This window comes from Narcine bancroftii, chromosome 4, assembly GCF_036971445.1.
Source record: "Narcine bancroftii isolate sNarBan1 chromosome 4, sNarBan1.hap1, whole genome shotgun sequence".
Classification (NCBI taxonomy): Eukaryota; Metazoa; Chordata; class Chondrichthyes; order Torpediniformes; family Narcinidae; genus Narcine; species Narcine bancroftii.
The window spans coordinates 47951909-47971278 of NC_091472.1; the positions used below are offsets into that span (position 1 = coordinate 47951909).

General features: G+C 35.1%; 1 protein-coding gene across 9 annotated transcripts in view; it reads left to right on the forward strand.

Annotated features, from left to right (window-relative positions):
• The window catches only part of rcor3 (REST corepressor 3), a 70805-nt gene extending 59759 nt beyond the window's left edge, over positions 1 to 11046 (forward strand). For 7 of the 9 annotated variants that reach the window (XM_069931214.1, XM_069931205.1, XM_069931206.1 and 4 more), the window contains 2 exons: positions 622 to 863; positions 10377 to 11046. In XM_069931214.1, the coding sequence (XP_069787315.1) occupies positions 622 to 863; positions 10377 to 10694 (560 nt within the window). In that variant the 3' untranslated portion in view covers positions 10695 to 11046. Of the gene's footprint in view, positions 1 to 621; positions 864 to 1255; positions 1397 to 10376 lie in introns of those variants that run through there. The other 2 variants (XM_069931207.1, XM_069931209.1) reach the window with 2 other exon arrangements.
• Positions 11047 to 19370: the final 8324 nt, after the last annotated feature.

Here is a 19370-nt window from a genome sequence, read left to right on the forward strand (position 1 = left end):
CTGGCATCTGCAATTAGTTTGCCAGCTCATTGTGGGTTTTTTTTTCTTTATTGTGAAAGATACCAATAATTTTACATTGCAGTGCATTTGTCTCTAAACACCAAATTATTTTTAATTTACTATTTTTGCATAAAAAATAAAAAAGTTAATGTTGACAGAAATATTCTCTTCATCCACTGATCTTTAGCTTTAAATGGATAAAGTAGTTGTGCACCCTAATACATTTGGATTCTGTGACTCTTCCAGTTAACTAATGTTGAGATGAATTGAGGATTTTGTTATAATTTTCTTGATTTGCTACACATAAATGATGTTCTAATTCCAATCATTTAAAATTATACTGAAATATGAAAATACTTCACCTTCAATTCCATAACCTATTGAGCAGTATCTGTCAATTACTGGTGCAGTTTGTTCTTGTGATTAGCTGAATTTGCTTTTAATTGTATAAACACCAATTCTTTGCAAAAAATGTGCCTACTACTTTTCCCTAGCTTGCACCATCATTCCCTCCCCAAATATCACTCAAATCTCTTATTTTTGTCATTTCTTTTAGCACAATGATTTCCCATTTTAGTGCTAAAAAATTGTGAGAATACATTTTAATTGTGTGACTTGCAGGTGTCCGGAAATATGGGAAGGATTTCCAAGCTATTGCAGATGTAATTGGAAACAAAACTGTCGGCCAAGTGAAGAACTTTTTTGTTAACTACAGACGTCGTTTTAATCTTGAAGAAGTCTTACAGGAATGGGAGGCAGAGCAAGGAACACAAGAGTCGAATGGAGTTTCACCTACATCAGGGGAGGAAAGAAAGCCCACTTTGAATTCTCTCGCATCTAAAAGTCCAGATATAGAAGAAGAGGTAAAAAATTTTAACATCTGTACCTTTTTATATATTCAGTGGTTATTATAAATGCTTAGAAAAAAGTAAAATTTGCACTCATTGTGATTGGATGCCACTGAGCACTAATCTAATAGTTTTGATTTTTTTTGACAAAAACAAAAGCTCAAAATTAACATCCATATGTAGAAATAAAAATGGTAATTTGTGTACAGAATTTTGCAGAATAAATTGCACCCACATATTAAAATGTTCTATTTGGGAGTTCCTTCTTGTACACTTGTCCACCAAATTTTCATCAATTTCAGTCAAACATTGTGAATCTTTACGATAATGACAAGTTAAAGACCCCTGCTGAAATTCAATTTTTTATGTAATAAATAATAAAAAGTGAATTAAATTTTTTTTAAAAGTGCAGATGCTGTAATTGTGCAAAACACAAAAGTGCTGGAGAGATTCAGCGGGTCAAGCAGCAGAGGGATAAAACCAACATTTCTGAGCCGTTCATCAAAGGATGTCCAAAAAGCAGGCAGCCGACTCTCTGAAAAGATGGGGTGAGGAGAGGAAGGGAGGAGCGCGGGCCAACAGGCAAGAGGTCATCGATGGAAATGGGTGAGGAGGGCAGAAGGGAAAAAAGCTGAGGTGATGGGGGATAGTTCTCCAAATCGAGATGGAAGAAAGAGGGGAGTTGGAGAAAAGGAGACAGGAATAGGGAAAGACTGAGGGAGGGGCCTAACAGAAGATGGAGAAGTCAATATTGATGCCATTTTTCATGAAAAGAAAACAAAATTGTTCTTGTTGGTATTTTTATTTTAAGGATGGTAATCATAACTTCTTTCCTGAAGCAAAGGAAATTTTGAAGTGTACCTGCATCTCTTTGCTGCTACATTGGGTGTGTCCATCTCAGACTAGTAATGCTTTCAAAGAAACAGATGGCCTGTCTAGATTCAAAATTTATAGTCAGTTCTTTGTTGTTGCCAGCACTACCATCTAAAGGTCCTTGCAGGATGAGTCTCCTGTCAGATTGTGGAAGTCCAGACAAGTTATTAAAGTTTGTTCTGTTTGAACTCCTATGTTCCTGCTAATGTGGTTAATGAGGCACCCAACTGAATAAGCTGCAGCCAACTACTAATGAGAATGAAGTTCATCTTCAAAAATTTCTAATATAGACCCTTGTTGCTACAAGCCGGAAGACAATACCTTTAACAAATTTGAAGCTCAGATCTTAATGCAACAACTTAATGAGTCCCTGCTTTCAAACCTCATCCATCAGAGGCTGTTTTGCAGTTCTTTTCCATAATAATAGTCTGGTAGGTTTGTTGTCTTCACAAGATTCCATTGGAAGATGGCATATTATGTTCATTGGTAGCTAAGAAGGCATATGATTTGTTGCCCTTTGTTAGTTGGAGGATTGAGTTCGAGAACAGTGAGGTAATGTTGTTATTTCTTAAAACTGTTCACCTCTGGTCTCCAAATTATTAGAAAGGGTATGGAAGCTTTATTAAGGGTCCAGGAAAGTTTACCAAGATGCTGGCCGGGTTAGATAACATATTTTAGGATGACAGGTTGAGCGAGTTGTTCAGTGCAATGGAGAGGAAAGGCAATGGTAGAGGTGTAAAAGATTATGGGCCAGAGTGGCAGTGGCTAATACTGAGGGACATTTGTTAAAGGTGAGTGGGGTGGGGGAAGGGGGTGGTTGTATGGCCTGTGAGGAAGGGAAGTAATACATTGATCAGGAGTAGGTTTATATTGGCTTGGCACACATTGTTGCTAAAAATCTTGTACTGTGCTGCACTGTTCCATGTTCTAACAAATGAGGTTGACCACTTTTCTTTGACATTTAATGCATTACTATTAATAAATCCTCTAACATCAATTAATTAAACTTATTTGGAAGTTTTAGTGGACCAACCATGCAAATACTGTGATAAAAGACCAGTTCAAAAACTGTGTCTGATGAATAGCTCCACTACCTCATCAATGCACAAGTCAGAAGGATGTGACAAAACATAATTTTTCTGAATGAATGTGTTTCTTACAACAGGACATAACAAAAAAGATTGATTGGTATTCTACTTAACCAAATGTTCATACCCTTGTATTTGTGGCAAAAGTCTGCATAACCTAGAAGATGCAATATGCAATTCATCATATTTCCCATAATGTGATCTTTATCATCTCAAATGTCAAGGCAATGGGAATGCTACCACCTGCAAGTTCCCTTTCACATTATGCACTCTCTGATTTACCATTATAATTTTTCCTTTGTTTCTCCATCAAATTGCTAGAACTACTAATCTAATAGGCATATGGGAGTATCTGAAACAGTTTACTGTATTCACAACAGAAACGAGAATTTCCAAACTTTGAAGGTGCATGTACCCTTAATACTTTGGGAAAAGTGTGTGTGCACATGCCAGTAACATAGTGATACTTGTTTCTTGGGTGTTGGGGATGGCTGTGCCATTGCATGCTCTCTGCACATGCACCCCATGTAAAGAAGTTGCTCATTCTCGGCAATAATTAAGAAGGGATGATTGGGGTGTGTGGTGTGATGGCATAGGGAGAAGACGTGGAGAAACACCTCCCCCTGGCAAAACTATTAAAAACCAATTATAAAGTTTTAAATTTTTTCAGAAAATATTGAAGATATTGCTGATATATCCAGGAAGCAATTATGAGGAAAACAAAAGCACAAGCAGTTTTAAAAAAAAGTCTTCTAAACAGCTATCAAGTACAGAAGAACTTGAGCTTACCCTCAAAGTGGAGCTTCCAGAGTCGATTCCTCCTCACCCAAGACTGCAACGGCAGTCCCTCGGTAAGATCCATTCGACTCCGGCGCCAAATTCACGCAGCATTGCGGAAGATGACGTCAGAACCCGATGACATCCTCTTCCTGATTAGGAGGAGCAACTGCACATTGCTGAAACTTCACATGCACATTATATTGAGTGCGGCCCGGAATGCGGGGCGGCTCGACTTCCCTCGACCCAGCGATCCTCGTCTGATGGGAGGGGGTGATCCAAACCCGCAGTTGGGCTGAAATGCCTTCAGCATCGACAGAGGAGGAAGAAGGTGACATTGGAGGGGGACTGGAAGAAGCAGGTTTACCCAGGTATGGAGGAAGAAGAGACTGTTATATTCAAGGGTAGGCCCATATCTAAACAGGTTTTAAAGTTTAAATCAGACCCTCATTATTTGGATCCACCATCAAATTTTGGCAACTCAGATGAGTCAAGGTTTTTCATCTATGAAGGAACAACTTGCTGATATGAAGGGGGAAATATCTTCTATTAAGTTGGATGTGGCAAAGTGTGAAAATAAGGCACAAGATAAATTTAAGAAGATTGAGGAAGATTTTCATGACTGTAAGATTGATGTGGGACAATGTAAAAAGATGGATCAGATGGAGGATTCATTTACTGATTGGAAAATTCAGAGAAATTATTTATTGAAGAAAATTGATGCATTGGAGAATCAAAGTCGAAGGAATAATGTTAAAATTGTTGGTCTTTCGGAAGATTTAAGGCCTAGATTGGTTCAATTTTTTTCAGAAGTGGATTCCTGAAGTTTTGGGTAAAGGATATTTTCCGAATGGTTTGGAATTGGATAGAGCTCATAGAGCAATAAGAAGGAAACCTCTTCCAGGACAAGCTCCATGTTCTGTCCTGATTAGATGTCTACACTATCAAGATAGAGAATTGATCTTAAGAGTTGTAGTCCAAAATGTGAGAAGTAATCAAGGCCCCTTGGTAGTTAAAAATAATAGTTTCCTTTTATGCTGATTTCAGTCAAGCTGTTATTAAACGTCATAAAGAATTTAATTCTGCTAAAGCTGTTTTGTGGAAGAAAGGATATAAATTTGTTTTTCGATGGAGACTTTCGATCTCAGTTTTTTAGAGATGATGCCGAAGCTTTTACATTTGCTAATTCTTTACTGAATAATAAACAGATGAAAAGTCGAGAAAGTTTTTTCCAACAGTCTGTACCAGTTCAGAGGGGAAGAATGGAAGGAGAGAGAAGGAATCTCAGCATTTGATTGATATTGACATCGACAATGATCAAGTTAATAGAGATTTGGAAGAAGCATAAAGCATAAGAACCTGAAATGTTTTGTTGAATATTAATTTTTTTGTTCTGTTCAGGGGGTGGGGGGGGGGGATGTTTGGCTACTGATCCTTCTGAAGTCTTTGGCCACTTTGTGGCATTGGTCACTTCCATATAATTAAGGGTGGTAATACACTTATTTTTTTGAGTTTTTTTTAATATATGGGGTTTCTTGTATTCTTTTGAGGAGATAATTGAATCCTTTTTTTGTGTGGTTGCCATGGGGAGGAGTTTGACCATATGTGGTAAGATAATTTTTGAGGTGAATTGTAATGATGGCTAATTTAAATTTTGTAACTTTTAATGTTAATGAGCTTAACAATCCGATTAAGAGAAAGAGTATTGGCGTATATTTTTTAAAAATTGAAGGTTGATGTTTTTTTTTTGCAAGAGACACATTTGACTGAGAAGGAACATCAGAAATTGAAAAGAGATTGGTTTGGACAAGTTCTAGCCTCATCGTTTAATTTGAAAGCAAGAGGAGTAGCTATTTTGATTAATAAAAAGTTATCTTTTAAACAGTTATTGAGTCCGTTGGTAGACTTTTGATTGTTAATTGTAATTTTTTTTCTGAGTCTTGGACTTTAATGAATGTTTATACTCCTAATTATAGATGATGAGAAATTTATGTTGGATTCTTTTCTTAATTTAAAATCAAGCATACAAAAAAATTATGGTAGGAGGTGATTTTAATTGTTTAGATCCATTATTAGATAAATCTCCAAAATCAGTCATTAGGACTAGAATGGCTAAACAATTGATGGCGTTAATGAAAGATATGAATCTAGTAGATATATGGAGAAGGTTAAATCCTAAAGAGAAAGATTTTTCATTTTATTCATTTTGACATGATTTCTTATTCTAGAATAGAAATATTTTTGGTATCAGTACATTTACAAGGCCAGATATTGAAGACTGAATATAAGAGTAGAATTTTGTCTGATCATTCTTTGTTATTACTAACATGCACTGGTTCAGAGAGAAATGATAATATTTATCGATGGAGATTTAATTCTTTGTTGTTGAAAAATGTTGAATTTTGTAATTTTATAAGAGATCAAATACAGCTTTTGTTTTGAAAATAATTATGGATTCAGTTGATAGTAAATTGATTTTATGGGATGCCTTAAAAGCATATTTGAGGGGACAAATTATTAGTTTTACTGCTAAAATTAAGAAACAACATGTAGCATATAAGTAAATTGGAGAAGGAGATAAAGATTTTAGAAAAGGGTTTACAGCAAAATTCTATGGAAATTAAGAAAATAAGTTTAACTAATATTAAGTTATGTTATCATTCATTACATAAATTTGAGAAGTTACTAGAGAATTAGATGAAGGTACTATGAATTAGGGGAAAGGGCTCATAAAGTATTAGCTTGGCAGTTAAAAACTGAACAAGCTTCTAGAACATTAAGTGCTATTAGACATGAATTAATGATTACATATAAACCTCAGGAAATTAATGATGTGTGTCAGAAATCTTATGGAAAAATTGTATACTTCTGAAGTAGTGAGGGATGAGGTCAAAGCTGATATTTTTTCATCTGATTTGGATTTACCCTTTTTGAGTGATAAGGATATTAAGAATTTTGATGCTTCTTTTACTACTAAAGAAGTAATAGATGCACTTCGATCTGTGCCAAATGGGAAGATGGTTTTACTTCTGAATTTTATGAAGAATTTCAGGATTTATTAATTCCTTTATTGATGGATGTATTGAAACAGGCGACAGAGAATCATTGTTTTCTGTATTCTTTTTCTCAAGCAATTATAAGTTATTCTTAAGATAGGAATCCATTGAAAGCAGGGTCTTATAGACCAATTTCGTTATTAAATGTTGATTATAAAATTGTGGTGAAGGTTCTAGCTAATAGGTTGGCTAAATATTTACCAGATTTAACTCATTTAGTTCATGCGGGTTTTATTAAAAATTGTTATTCAGCGGATAATATTGTGAAGTTGATTTCTTTAATTAATGTTTCTCAGGAGGGATCCAACCTACCAATGGTTATTTCATTGGATGCAGCGAAGGCCTTTGATAGAGTAGAGTGGAATTTTATTTAAAGTTTTGGAGAAATTTAAATTTGGCTCCTTTTTTACTGGTTGGATTAAGGCTTTATATAGAAGTCCTACTGCTAGAGTTGTGACAAATGGAGAGTTATCTTTACTTTTTATGTTGACTAGATTGACTAGGCAAGGCTGCACTTTGTCACCAGCTCTATTTGCATTAGTTATTGAACCTTTGGCTCAGGTGATTAGACAAGATAGTAATATTAAAGGTATTAAGGTGAAATCTGATGAATTTTAAATTAATTTGTTTGCAGGTGATGTTTTGATATATTTAACCAAACCTCAGAATACTTTGAGGTGTTTACATAATTGGAAATGTGTGGTTATAAAATTAATTGGGGAAAAGGGTGAGATTATGCCTTTAGCCGAAATGGATTATTCTTCATGTAGGCATATTGTGAAATTTAAATGGTCAGATCAAATTAAGTATTTAGGTGTTAAAATAGATTGTAATTATAGTCATTTATATGAATTAAATTATTTGTCCTTATTGTCTAAAATTAAAAATTATTTGAATCAGTGGAAAGATTTACTGATTACATTGATGGGATGAGTTAATTGTATTAAAATGAATATTTTTCCTCTAATTCGGTATTTTTTTCAGTATATTCCTTGTAAGATTCCTCAAAATATTTTTAAGGATTTAAATGTCTTGCTGAGGAAATTTTTATGGAAGGATAAAATGGCAAGGACATCATTACAGAAATTAGCTTGGAAATATGCATTAGGAGGTTTGCAACTTCCTAATTTTCAAAATTATTATGATGCAGCACAATTGAAATTTATTAATAGGATGTCTGAAATAGATAAACCTTTGATATGGGCTAATATTGAACTACCTTTAATTGGTGAGAAGAAGATTGATCAGTTTATTTATAGATGGAATCCTAAATTATTGAGTGATTATAATTTACCTGTTTTAAAATACTTATTTTGTTCCAAAATAAGCTTTTCACTTTTACACTTAATAATCAACTTTTGAAGTGATGGGATCAAAAGGGTATTAAATTGGTGCAAGATTATTATGAAGCAGGATATTTTATTTCTTTTCAAAGAATGAAAGAGAAAAATATATCTTCAAATACTCTTTTTTTCTTATCAAATTAAAGTTTTATTGTTGGATAATTTTGGGCATACTTTACAGTTACCTAGACGATCTAAGTTTGAATTTTTACTTACTGAGGGTGGTAAGAAGGAGTTGATATCTGAGATGTATGCTTTACTACAGAATAAAATGCTTAAGCTCGATATACATAAATCTAGGTTGAAATGGGAGAAATATTTAATATACTTATTTCTTAGGATGATTGGATGAATTTATGTAGGGATATTTATTTAGCATAGGTGCTTGGAGGTAATGTTGAGACTGTTTAAGGCATTGGTGAGGCCAAGTTTGGAATATTGAGTGCAGTTCTGGTCTCCAAATTATAAGAAGGATATAAATAAGGTAGAGAGGGTGCAAAGAAAGTTTACAAAAATGCTGCCTGGATTGTAGTATCTAGAATACGGAGAAAGATTGAGTAGACTGCAACTTTATTCATTGGAGCGTAGAAGGTTGAGAAGGGATTTGATAGAGGTATTTAAAATTAAGAAGGGAATAGAGTAGATTTGAATAGACTCTTTCTCCTGAGGGTAGGGGAGATTGTAACAAGGGGACAGAAGTTGAGGGTTGGTGGAAAAACTTGTGAGGGTGCTTCTTCACTCAGAGTGGTGGTTGAGTGGAATGACTTTCCGGAAGAGGTAGTTGCAGCGGGTCAATTCTGTCATTTAAGAAGAGGTTAGATGAATGGACATTACCCCTCCATAAATCTTCGTCCGTGAAGCCAAGCCAAAGAAGATGAGTACATGGATTTGAGGGGGTTGGAGGGTTATGGGCAGGGAGTAGGTAGGTGGAACTAGTTGGAGTTTCATGTAAATGGGTGCGGACTAGAAGGGCCAATATGGCCTGTTTTTGTACTGTAATTGTGATATGGTTATATAGTATGACTAAAATTGTAAATGTAAGGTATAGATTATAATCTAATTATAATTTATTCATCAATTATATTTAAATTAAGGAAATATAATTTTATTTCTTCTGATTTATGTTTTAGGTGTCATAAGAACATGGGTTCCTTTTTACATTCTACTTGGTCATGTGAAACAGTGAAACCTTTTTGGAATAAACTTAAGGAATATTTAGAAGTTATTTTAAAAGTGGAATTTTCATTAGATCCTTTAGTATTTTGTTGGGTAACATTAAGAGGATTAGTTTAGAATTAAAATTAAATAGATTTCAAATCGCTTTTTTGAGATTGGCATTAGCTGTGGCTAGAAAATGTTTGGCAATTACTTGGGAAAATTCGACTGATTTGAGTATTCAGAGATGGCATATGGAGTTGAGGTCTTGTATTCCATTGGAAATAATAACAATTTGAGTGATACTTATCTTTTTTTAATCGTAAAACTTGGAGCTCGTATTTGGATTATATGGGGTTGAATTATTAAATCTCCTTGCCGCACAGTAGTGGTGTTACTCCAAACCATGGTAATTAACTGATGAATTTTGGTGTTATGTGATTTCCTCTTTTTTTTCTTTGGGGTAGGTTAGAGGGGGGTGGGTGGGTTAGGGAAGGGAGGCAGGGGTTTGTAGGGGATTGATTTTAAAATATGTATGTATTTTGTGCATTTTTTAAAGTTTTAACATAAGCATCATGATTCAATAAATAAAAATTTCAAACAAAAGAAGGGATGATTAATGTTAGTAAAAACAGAGGAGCTGGAGGAACTTAGCCGGTCTCGCAAAGTCCATAGGAGGTAAACAGTATTAATGACATTTCAGGCCTGAGCATTTCCTCAAGGCATGAACAAAAAAAAGAGATGCACCAAAGTGGAAATAAAATATATGAATATGAGTAATACAGTAATAATCTGCAAAGCATTTTTTTCCTTTTTCTCTGACCTTTTATTTTGTGCATGGAACTGAATTGATTCTTTGCATTTTGCCTTCTGCCTCCTTGAATATAACTGCTGTGCAGCCTGAAAAAGTGTATCAGTTACTGCAAAGAGGACAAGAGATATACTGCCTTTAGTTAAATGATAAATCCATTGACTAGATGTCACTACAGGAAAGCACAATCCCATCATATAACATTAAATAATCTATCTAGGATAGAATAAGGTGAATTTAAAGTAAATTATTAACTTAGAACATAATAAAACTAGTTAAATGGCAAACAGGTTTCTTACAAGTTACAGCACAAGAACCATGTGATAGGTTTTGAAATTGTAGATATGCATTCATGTTAATTTGAAAGTGTCTGTAATGATAATGTTTTTACAATGAGATGATGGCTACCGCTGTTTATTTTTCAGATTCCATCACCTCCAGTTTCTATCCCAGCACCTCCAACACCAGTTACTGTAGCTGTTACATGTGTAGCTACCTTAAACCAGCCTCCTCCACTACTACGACCAGTGCTGCCTGCAGCTCCTGCTCTTCATCGTCAACCACCACCTCTCCAGCAACAAACTCGTTTTTTACAGCCAAGACCAACCCTTAACCAACCTCCACCACCATTAATTCGCCCTAGTAATCCTATTCCACCCCGCTTGAATCCTCGGCCAGTACTACAGCAACCTCCATCACTGATTGGAATTCAGTCTGAGTCACAGTCTTCAGCCTTGCATTGACATGCTTGTTTTTTTTAATTAAAAATGCTTGTGTGGCTTGGTTTAACTGAAGGTGCTTCACGTAATCCCAAACTTACTAAGAAAAAATATTTGACACTATCTAATTGTATCTCAATGTCCTCTACATTTCCCAACTTCTACATTTTAGTTATTTTTTTAAATCAAAAAAAAACCCATAATTTGGTTTGTTGTGTACATAGCTTTTTTTATAAACAAGAATAAAGGGTAAATTGGACACATAGTACTTGGAACAAAGTTTCTCGGCCATTTATTTATGGAATTGAATCCATTAAAAAAATTTTTTTTTGCCCTGTATTTATTTATGACGAATAAAGATGAAAACAAAAAGAAACATTTAAGGTTTTCTTGTGCAAAAAGTCCTTTGATGTTGCATTTTTATGGTTAAAGCTTTTAAAAAAATACTCAATAGCATTAACTCTTGGTTATAAGAATCAAATCTTGAGATCCAAGGAAGAGCCCTTAATTCTACATGGTTCCAAGTAAACTCTGATTTTGAAATATTGACAGATTTAAAAATTAATCATGACTTACCAATATGCCACATTGAACTTTTGAAAAATTATTAATTTGGTTTTGATACCAAAGAGGTGTACTTGCTTTAAGATAAGTCCAGAAAATTTCAGTTTAAATCCTGATAAAGTTAATATTTTGAATTTCAGTACCAGTTCTCAGCTATTCAAAATTTGTCATTACTTCTATTTTATAAACATTAGTTCATTTGCAGCTTTCTAGTTACAGAAATGTGACAATATTTTAACTTACAAATACATTAAATTAATGATGAATTTTAAACAATTTTACTTTTAAATGTAAACAATGTGAGATAAATAGCAAATCCAATTCACACAGATGAGAATCCGTAATGATGCATTCATGTTATAAAATTAATATATCATCAGAATTTTTAGAATAAGAACTTGAACAGTTATGCCAAGCCAATAAGTTGTGTATCTGACTTACTGGAGTGTCACGAGATACTGTAATATACACTCTTGAATTTTGCCAGTTCTTATCCAGCTAATAGGCTGAACAATAGACTACAGCAGGATATGTCATAAGGGAAGATGCCAAGAAAGCCCAGGCACAATTGCCTTACCCTAATAAAAATGTGCCTCCATACATATGCCTGCTGATAGAAGATGATCATCATAGATAAAATCATGCATTCCCAGCTGAAGGAGACTCAAATATAGATAGAGTCCTGCAGGGAAATGGGGTGGGGGGGGGGGGGAGGAGGAGGTGGGGAAAAGGGGCAGTTTTACAAATAGTAACTTTTTATTAAAAATGGCTTGAGACTATTAATATGCATTAACATTTGTTTATTTTTCAGTGTAAGATGTTTGAAAATACTAAAATAAAATTATACTGTAATTTGATGTAGAAGATAGCACAAAAAACCTATAAAACCTCAAAGTACTTTAGTTTACTGTATATATTGATATGGGTTTGTTTTAATTTAGTTTTAGTTTTCAGTATTTTTGCTTGTACAGTCATCTTATTTATGTTTAGACAGTACATTTTGCATGTATTTCAAACAGTATTTTTAGTGTCTTTGTGCTCTTGCTCTTTTGCTGTAATAAACTTCTATCTGGAAATGTTTTTACTGTATTTTATCAAGTTTTGTTCAAATGATCTGAAGATTTTTAAAAATTCTGTTAAAATAAGCTTTGTTACTGGATTGCAATCAAACTCTCAATTCTGTTGATTAAATATTGCAGAGATTTTTAATTTTCTGCATTTCTTTTATGACTGTACAAAATTGCACAGAGATGGTAAAAACATTTGAGCAAGACCTACATAGTACAAAAAAAGTCCTAAAATCAGGACTGCTTGGGGATTGGGAGATCCAGATTCGCAGGCAGAACATCTGTGATGCTTACGCAATGCACACACGCACACAAAAGCTGAGAGTAATCGTTAAGTCCGGATTATTGGGTGGTCCGGATTTCAGCCAAGAGTTTGAGGTCCGGATTCTCAGTGGTCCAGTTTCTGGCATCCAGATTTTTGGATTTGTACTGTTCCTGCCATAGCCTGACTGAGCAGGCATCTCTATTCCTGCACTTTAATCTTGTCTTCTTCATGATCCCAGAACAAAGGTATAAGCATATTTTTTCTACTTTCCCCCCACACAATTTTCTGGCTTGGGCCTAGGATGTAAAGTTCAGTTCTCAGCTGCTGCTCAAATTGTATTTTTTGGGTAAATTTTCACATTTTTTTCTTTGGGTCTTAAAATACTGATTCTGCCCATGTTACTGTAATTCATGTCTGGTGATTTTTTTTCTGTTAAGTTAATATGAAAATTCATTTAAAAAGTCTCAAAATATTTTTAAAAAATCATACAATTGCAATTGAGTGCCTAAAATATCGGTACATAGGTGAGATACTCACCCTACATGCTGCCTACCATTCAGGCATGTATTCAAGAATCAAAAGTATGAGCAGTTTTGCAAATAAACTTTCAGGTTTGGTAGTGGTTGAAAAAAAATAGAAATTGTCAGTAAGAGGTGGATATATTGTGTTTCTAATATTTCTATTAAATTGTTTGGCACCCAGATTATAAAAAATGCAAATAAAAGATCACAAATAGGATGAAGCAGGGGTTTGTGCTGGGGAAAGACTGGGTTCTTTGGGAAAGTAAGAAATTACCTTAAAATTCCTGTGTGTCAACATCTCTGAGAATCTGACCAGAGCCTCCATGTTGATACATCCACAAAGAAAGCTTGCAACTATAGACACTTTCCACCTTCTAGTATTTCCAAATGTGTTGTCTTCAAAGAAATGATATTCCAAATTACTCTTATTAATTCAATATATCAAGCTTCACAGTTGCAGTTGTAAGTAGCTTTAATGTGCTGATAAAAATGGATAAACATTTTGCATAACTGCATTGAGATTTTCATTTCGATGAGCAACAAAGCATACTGTATAATGAAAACGATATTAAACTTTAAACATAAAAGAAATAAACAAAATATGATGAATTCAAAGAAAAGTCGAGGTTGTATCTCTGTCTTGATTCTTCGAAGAATGAGATGCATATTCTCAGTCCACTCGGATATTACAACATATGTCAGTAACTATGGTAACATGACAAACAATAATATTTCTTAAAGCGATAGTTATAAAATTAACTAATCAAAAACACAATGTTTTAACTTTTGCAAATCCAGCCCCTAATTATGGTAACATTAATGATATGTGTAATAATTATTACAGATACAAAAGTAAATATGGTAAGTATAAGATTAGAAATCAAAACTTTCTGATTCTTGTAAAAGACAGATTTTAGTAATAGGTTGATTTCAGTAAACCACTCTTGGTTTTAATCTACACTTGCTGAACGAAACTTTTTTTGACATGAACTGTATCCACGATTTTCCCCAGCAACCAAGAATTTCTTGGTGTAGAATCACCCATAATTACAATGTCTCCACATACAAAATTGCATTTAGCTTTGGACCATTTTGTCTTTCTTGTAATAATGAAATGTATTCTTTAATCCATCTTTTTCCAAAATAATTCTGCAATAAATTGCACTTGTTTCCATCTGCATCTTCCATAACTATCTTCTTACTGAAATTGAATCGGAGGCATTAAAGGTTTAGATTTAAGAAGTAAGAGATGATTCAGTGTAAGCGCCTCAATGTCATTTGAATTGACAGAAATTTTCGTTATTGGACAACTTTAAAATAGCTATGATTTTACACAATACTGTCTGAAGATTTGACTTCAGAATTAAATTAAGAATTTTCTTTCCCACACACCTCCATGATGTGATCCTATAGGTGGGTTAAATATCCAATTAATTTCCTTTTTAAGTAATGTATCATGAATTTGATGTTGATTCCAATTTTGAATTGCTTTTCATAACTAATTGAGCTCCTGTAAAGTTAGATCCATTATCAGAATGTAATTCTTTTACTTGACCACGTCTGGTGATAAAATGTCACAGAACATCGATAAAATAGTCTGTATCAAGTGATGGCACTACTGCAATATGAATTGCTCTCGTAGTCAAACAAGTAAAAATAGCTCAGTATAGTCTTTCAACACTTCCTTGTTTTACTTGTAAAGGACCAAAATAATCAACTCCCATGTATATAAATGGGGTTTCATCAGGTGAAACTCTGACCTGTGGCAAATTTGCCAATTGTCCAGGTTTAGTATTTGCATGTTGACAACACATTTTGATGCAATTTTTTTGCTCAATGTTGAAGCACCATGTCGCCAATATTTTGGACGTAATTCTGACAACACGTGATCACAACCACCATGACTTGTTTTCAAATGTTGAAAAATCAAATCAGAAATGAAATTCCTTAGCTAAGATAATTGGATGTTTCACTCTGGCATTATTAGTTTTTCCATTCTTCTTCCTACTCTCAATACATGATTTACAAGAATAGGATTTAGCTTGTAAACGACTTGCCTTTGTAACATTCAGATTCTTCTTCAATTTTGTTTTCTCATTATCAAATGCCTTTTTCTGACCAAAAACAAATTATCTCCAATTCAGCAGTCGCCAAATCACCAAATGTTAAGTAACAGCTCTTTCAAGACTTCAGATTCTCTTTCTTGGTACGATGTAAAAACAGTTTTTAACCTAAGAACTCATGCTACTGCCTTTTTCAAACGAAACCAAGAAAAATAATAGGAAATCAATTGAATAATTAGATCAATCTCATTAGATATTTGAATAGTATTCACATTAGTGTTTTGGATTTCTGGATCCTCCATTGAAAATTCTTTTAACCTTGATAAAGATCTATTGCTTCTTTTTCTGAAAGCACTGAAGTAAGACGATCATCAATATAGAAATTATTTCTGATGATTATAGTTTGAGAACTAAATTGCTCTTCATTGTCATTCTCAGTACATTTCCTGAGAGCAAAATTTGCACAACTCGGTGACGAAGTTGCTCCAAATCAATGAACTCATTCTGTATTCAATCATATAGTTACTGTAATCACAATTAGGCCACCATAATAATCGTAGAAAATCACGATCTTCTGGTGGTACTTTCATTTCATGAAACATCAATTCAGTATTTGCAGCAATTACAACAGATTATTTACAAAATCTTATCAGAATGCCTATTAAAGTACTGGTTAAGTCTGGACCTTGTAAAAGTTGAGAATTTAATGAAACTCCTTGAAATGATGCTCCACAATCAAATACGACTAGTAGTTTCTCCTTTTGTGGATGTATAACTCCATGATGAGGTAAATACCATTTTCTACCATCTTTACATTCCAAGATATCTTCTGATACCTTTTCTACATATCCCTTGATTATCATATCCGACATAATATTGGTATATTCCAAATGAAAGGGAGAATTTCTTTAGAATTTTCTCTTCAAATTCAGCATATGCTGTTCTGCCATTATCTTATTATCTGTTACACAAATTTCCCTTTTCTTCAAAGGTAATGCTATACAATAATGATCATCAACATGTTTAACAGAATTTGAAACTAAATCCAGAAACTGCTTTTCCTCTTTCGAAGGTTCTTGAATATCTTTGCAACATTCGGAAAAATCCATTTTAAACTGTTGTTCCCACAGATCATTACGTTTGACAACTGAAATTCTGTTGACATTTACATTCAACAACTCCTGCTCATTATTCATTTTTCCTCCTAATGGTCCCATTAATTGTCCAACCAAGCAACAGTCTCATGTCATTTAAGGTTCAAGACCCTTTGGTACATCTAATCCAATTAACATCTAGATCTTAGCATCAATCTTGAGTAAGCAAACGTCTTAAATGATCCCACTGTTTGATATAATCCTGATAGGGAATATTCTCCTTATTCACAGGCATAATCTTCTGAGTATATACACTTGCAAGATCACAAAATTCATTTCTGTTCAGCAATCTGTAAATCTGAAATATATTAGTTTCAATGTTCCTTTCATCATTCATTGTCTTCAACAAGATTTTTTGTCTTTTACCACAAAGATTGTTTATTTATCAATTCAACGGTACAAAATGATCCAGCACTTCATGGATCAAGAAATGCATAGGTCTTCAGTATGAAGCTTCCTTTTTTAGCTTTTACCTGCACAAGAATTTTTTTTATTATTATTATTTTTTCACACAAACATATTTCATTAAATTTACACAGTGGTCTTTTCTCTCCCGTCCCTCCCCTCTACCCACCCCCTCCAATACCCATAAATATTCAACTTATTCAATACAATAAAACTATAAACCAATATTTTCACACAAAGTAAAACAAACAAGAAAAATGCATCATCTATTCATTACACACTGAATCCAGTCATTTTGTCTTCATATCATTTTCATTCTCGTTTTAGGGGATGGAGGTCATAGGCAAGCTCTCTCTGATATGTTCCATGTATGGTTCCCAAATTTGTTAAAACATTGTGACTTTATTTTTTTTAATTACATATTATTTTTTCCAATGGTATACATCCATTCATTTTCATGTAACCATTGCTGCACACCCATGCTCTCTTCCACTTTCCAAGTTGACACCATACTTTTTGTTATCGCTAAGGCTATCATAATGATTTTTGTTTTGCACTTTATCTACTTAAAAGAAATATCCCTGCTTTTTTTGGTATGTTATTTTTTGCAACTTTATTTAGTATCTGATTTAATTCTTCCCCAAACATTCTTCCAAACATCTCTTTTCCACTTCTTTGCCACCTCCATCCCCCTTTTCCCCATTTTCATCTCTTAGTTTTCTCTTATTACACTTAATATACGACAACACATTTAAGACATAAAGTATCCTCGCAGTTCCCACATCCACTAATACCCTAACCCCAAAGTTTCCCCCTCTCTGAGTTGCCCCATATCCCTTGCTAGGCAACCACAACTCCCCTTTTCATTTAGGTTGTGATCTTTTTTGCAGTATCAACTGATTTTGCAGTGACAGTTATTCCCCCTCCACCCAGCTCTCTCCAGAAAAGTTTTTTTAAACACATATAACAAAGCTCTCTCCTTTTTTTCCCCCTTACTCCCTTCCTTCCCTTCTCTTTTCTCTCTTTAGTTCTTTACATATACATTGTTTTTACATCTTTATATATTCTTCTTTGGCTTGGCTTCGCGGACGAAGATTTATGGAGGGGGTAAAAAGTCCACGTCAGCTGCAGGCTCGTTTGTGGCTGACCAGTCCGATGCGGGACAGGCAGACACGATTGCAGCGGTTGCAAGGGAAAATTGGTTGGTTGGGGTTGGGTGTTGGGTTTTTCCTCCTTTGCCTTTTGTCAGTGAGGTGGGCTCTGCGGTCTTCTTCAAAGGAGGCTGCTGCCCGCCAAACTGTGAGGCGCCAAGATGCACGGTTTGAGGCGTTATCAGCCCACTGGCGGTGGTCAATGTGGCAGGCACCAAGAGATTTCTTTAGGCAGTCCTTGTACCTTTTCTTTGGTGCACCTCTGTCACGGTGGCCAGTGGAGAGCTCGCCATATAATACGATCTTGGGAAGGCGATGGTCCTCCATTCTGGAGACGTGACCCATCCAGCGCAGCTGGATCTTCAGCAGCGTGGACTCGATGCTGTCGACCTCTGCCATCTCGAGTACCTCGACGTTAGGGGTGTGAGCGCTCCAATGGATGTTGAGGATGGAGCGGAGACAACGCTGGTGGAAGCGTTCTAGGAGCCGTAGGTGGTGCCGGTAGAGGACCCATGATTCGGAGCCGAACAGGAGTGTGGGTATGACAACGGCTCTGTATACGCTTATCTTTGTGAGGTTTTTCAGTTGGTTGTTTTTCCAGACTCTTTTGTGTAGTCTTCCAAAGGCGCTATTTGCCTTGGCGAGTCTGTTGTCTATCTCATTGTCGATCCTTGCATCTGATGAAATGGTGCAGCCGAGATAGGTAAACTGGTTGACCGTTTTGAGTTTTGTGTGCCCGATGGAGATGTGGGGGGGCTGGTAGTCATGGTGGGGAGCTGGCTGATGGAGGACCTCAGTTTTCTTCAGGCTGACTTCCAGGCCAAACATTTTGGCAGTTTCCGCAAAGCAGGACGTCAAGCGCTGAAGAGCTGGCTCTGAATGGGCAACTAAAGCGGCATCATCTGCAAAGAGTAGTTCACGGACAAGTTTCTCTTGTGTCTTGGTGTGAGCTTGCAGGCGCCTCAGATTGAAGAGACTGCCATCCGTGCGGTACCGGATGTAAACAGCGTCTTCATTGTTGGGGTCTTTCATGGCTTGGTTCAGCATCATGCTGAAGAAGATTGAAAAGAGGGTTGGTGCGAGAACACAGCCTTGCTTCACGCCATTGTTAATGGAGAAGGGTTCAGAGAGCTCATTGCTGTATCTGACCCGACCTTGTTGGTTTTCGTGCAGTTGGATAATCATGTTGATTAATCATGTTGGATTATCTGGATCAAAGAACAGTCTGTTTTGTTCCCCGGGTATAAATATTTTAAGCACGGCTGGATGTCTTAATATGAATTTGTAACCTTTTTTCCATAAAGTTGATTTTGCTGTATTAAATTCCGTCCTCCTCTTTAAGAGTTCAAAACTTATGTCTGGGTAAAAAAAAATTTTACTTTTTTTCACACTGAACCATATCAATCAAAATTTATATAAACATTTTCCTCTTAAATATACACAATGGCATTTTCTCCCCTTTTTTCCCCCTACCTTCCCTCCCCCCTCCCCCCTTCCCACCCCCCCAAAC